Source organism: Drosophila ananassae, chromosome XR (genome assembly GCF_017639315.1).
Source record: "Drosophila ananassae strain 14024-0371.13 chromosome XR, ASM1763931v2, whole genome shotgun sequence".
Lineage (NCBI taxonomy): Eukaryota > Metazoa > Arthropoda > Insecta > Diptera > Drosophilidae > Drosophila > Drosophila ananassae.
Window position 1 is genome coordinate 19,413,615 of NC_057932.1, and position 2,652 is coordinate 19,416,266.

General features: G+C 50.2%; 1 protein-coding gene across 1 annotated transcript; it reads left to right on the forward strand.

The window, feature by feature from the left end:
- The first annotated feature begins 332 nt into the window (after positions 1-332).
- Positions 333-2,361, forward strand: LOC6504537. Its single transcript, XM_001967056.4, has one exon. The coding sequence runs from the start codon at positions 555-557 to the stop codon at positions 2,142-2,144; it is 1,590 nt and encodes a 529-aa protein (XP_001967092.3). The 5' UTR covers positions 333-554; the 3' UTR covers positions 2,145-2,361.
- Positions 2,362-2,652: the final 291 nt, after the last annotated feature.

The following is a 2,652-nucleotide window of genomic DNA, read 5'->3' on the forward strand; positions in this document are numbered from 1 at the left end:
AAATGCCATAAGGAACTATTATATCCAGTACTTCCAGTACTATATCACTATACAGTACAATAAACAAGTACTATATGATACCCAGTACTTCCAATTTTCACTTTAAGAGGCAGGAGACTAGGTCCTTGAAGATGTACAATACTTAGAAACTCCTCCTTAGTTCTCTAAGATTAAATGCTATATGATATTAAGATTCTATGCTGTAAGAACCACTACCCAGTAGTTACCCAGTACTTCCTGCTTATAGCTCATAGATGGAAGAGTTCCTCAGCTTTAGAACAGAGTTTCAAACTTACTACCCTTGCCTTCCCAATCAAATGCCAAAATCGAAACTCCCCCCAGCTGTTTGAAGCGAAGCCCCAGTATTTCGACTCGGGCCGTAACAAATTGATCAGTTTTTCTATTTTTCTTTCTAATTTTTGTTTTTTGTCTTCCCTTTCGAGAACGAAGTGCTAACATTTTAGTGGTGTGGCTCTAATCAGTGTGCTTTGGTTGTGTTTCCATTTCTCTGGCAAGTCGTGACAGCCTCTGGAGGAGCTATCAGGCCAAGCCATATGGAGGTGAGGGCGCTGGTCAGTGATTGCGATCGCCTTGGGCGGGTCTCTGCGATGTCCACGATGCTGGGGTTCGCACAGTCGGAATACTCTCTGGGGACGAGCACCGGGCCGATAATATCCCGGGAACAGGCCCCCAATCCGGCCGAGTCGAGCGAGACGGACGGCAATGCCACCGACGAGGAGGTGGAGATCTGTATAACGCGTCTGAACTTCTATCCGGATCACGAGAAGCGCCTCTACATGGACTGCCAGCTGTCCTTGCCGGCCGGCAGGATACAGATGCGAGGTGGCGCCGAGGCCATAGCCGAACCGGAGGTCGATGGAGGGTCGGATGGGTTGGGATGTTCGCCGGAGATGCGCTACGAGCGGCTGAGGAGCACGGCCGTGGAGCAGCAGCGCCACTGGCGGCTCCTCAAGCAGGCCTTCGAGTGTCCCCTGAGCCAGTGTCCGGCCAAGGTGACGGCCACCGATCTGCTCAGCCACTGCCTGGTCACCCATCCGGAGATCATCACTTTGGAGCTGCGAGCCGAGCGTCCCATCTCCCTGAAGCTCCTGGGCCAGGCCCTGCCCGAGGCCCAGGCCAAGTCCCATTGCGTCGGACTCCTCATCTTCGACAGTCCGCGCCGGGTGGCCCTTAACTCGAACCTGCCCCGGGTCTACTCGGACTGGGAGGGTCGTCCCCCCATCCTCATTATGCTGTGGAAGACCTCGTGGGACTCTAGGACGGTCAGTCCGCTGGTCACTCACCTCTACATCCTGTGGCTGCTCTGCCCCCAGGCCCAGCCCGCCCTGATGGTCAACATCCGGGTGAAGGACAGCCCCGAGTGCCGGAAACTGATCACCACCTGCCCCAATCCGCAGCTCCTCGAGGAGAGCGACCTCCTGGGCGAGAGCCCGCTGTTCATGCGCTTCACCCACCGCGAGATGAAGGAGCTGACGGGGAACTACTCGCAGGACATCGAGCTGGAGTTCACCATCAAGGAGCAGGAGCAGGAGCAGAAGCAGGGGAACGATCTCGAACAGGAGGGGGGGCAGTGCCTCAGTCTGGAGGAGGTTATCGGACAAAATTTAGATCGCAAACGGCACTGTTCCTCGCACTTCGATAACTTCGATATCGATATCGATATCGAGAAGAAGATATCGATGCAGATAGCCGGCAAGCCGGAGGACGAAAAGTTATCGAATTTGGAGAATGCGACTGAGACTGTGGAGGGAAAGTCAAAGGAAACTATTCCGGAAAATGCTGAGCGAATAATGGATGAAAATTTCAAGGAAAAATTGGAGAAACTCTTGGAGGAAAATACTAACACTCTTTCCAAAGAAAATTCTAAAGAAAATACCAAAGATAATACTAAAGATAATGCCAAGGAATCTGAGGCCGTTATAACTTCCAAGCAGGCCTCTGAGAAGGCGGCTTCGGAGGGCTCTTCGGATGGCAGCACCATCGGGCTCTCCTACGACGAAATCCGGAGCGAAGAAAGCCTGGAACTGAATCTTCAGGAAGAAAGACTCCATCTGATACCCGTAGAATCCCGAGGCAATCTGGAAGTAGCCGAGCCCCCCGAAGGCGATGTCTATTTCTACTAAGGACTTGGAATAAGGACTCTTCTCTCATTATTTCTTCGAAAAGGATATCCTGGAGATTTCTGGAGACACACTTCTCAGGTTTTTACGGATCGGAACTATATTGGAATTCAAAATTTGTGGAATGGAATGGAATGAAATGGTATTCTGGAGCAAAAAAAAATGTCTAAAAAAATGCAAAATTTTCAATTAAATTGGATAATTTCTTGTGGTCTCTCTATATGGTCTGAGCATAAAAGACAAGGGTTTTTATTCTCTAGGGGGGGTTCTAGTTTAGAAAATTGGATAATTTTCTTTTGGGATTTTCATAAACAAAGGCTGACAGGAGAGGGGAGTGGGATGGTGGGGTGGTGTGGCAGTAGGGGGTGGCTTAATTTAATTATTCTTCAACACAAATGTTGTGGGAACTAGCACCCCCCCTAAACCTTGGCCAAAAAATTCAGTTCAGTTTTTGGGAAATTTTTCGCTTACGCCGCAGAGTATGCAACATGTTTGCCATGCCAGGACTAGG

What these genes read in the sequence shown, in the direction of transcription:
- LOC6504537 (XM_001967056.4), top strand. Translation starts at nt 555, where the DNA reads ATGGAGGTGAGGGCGCTGGTCAGTGATTGCGATCGCCTTGGGCGGGTC.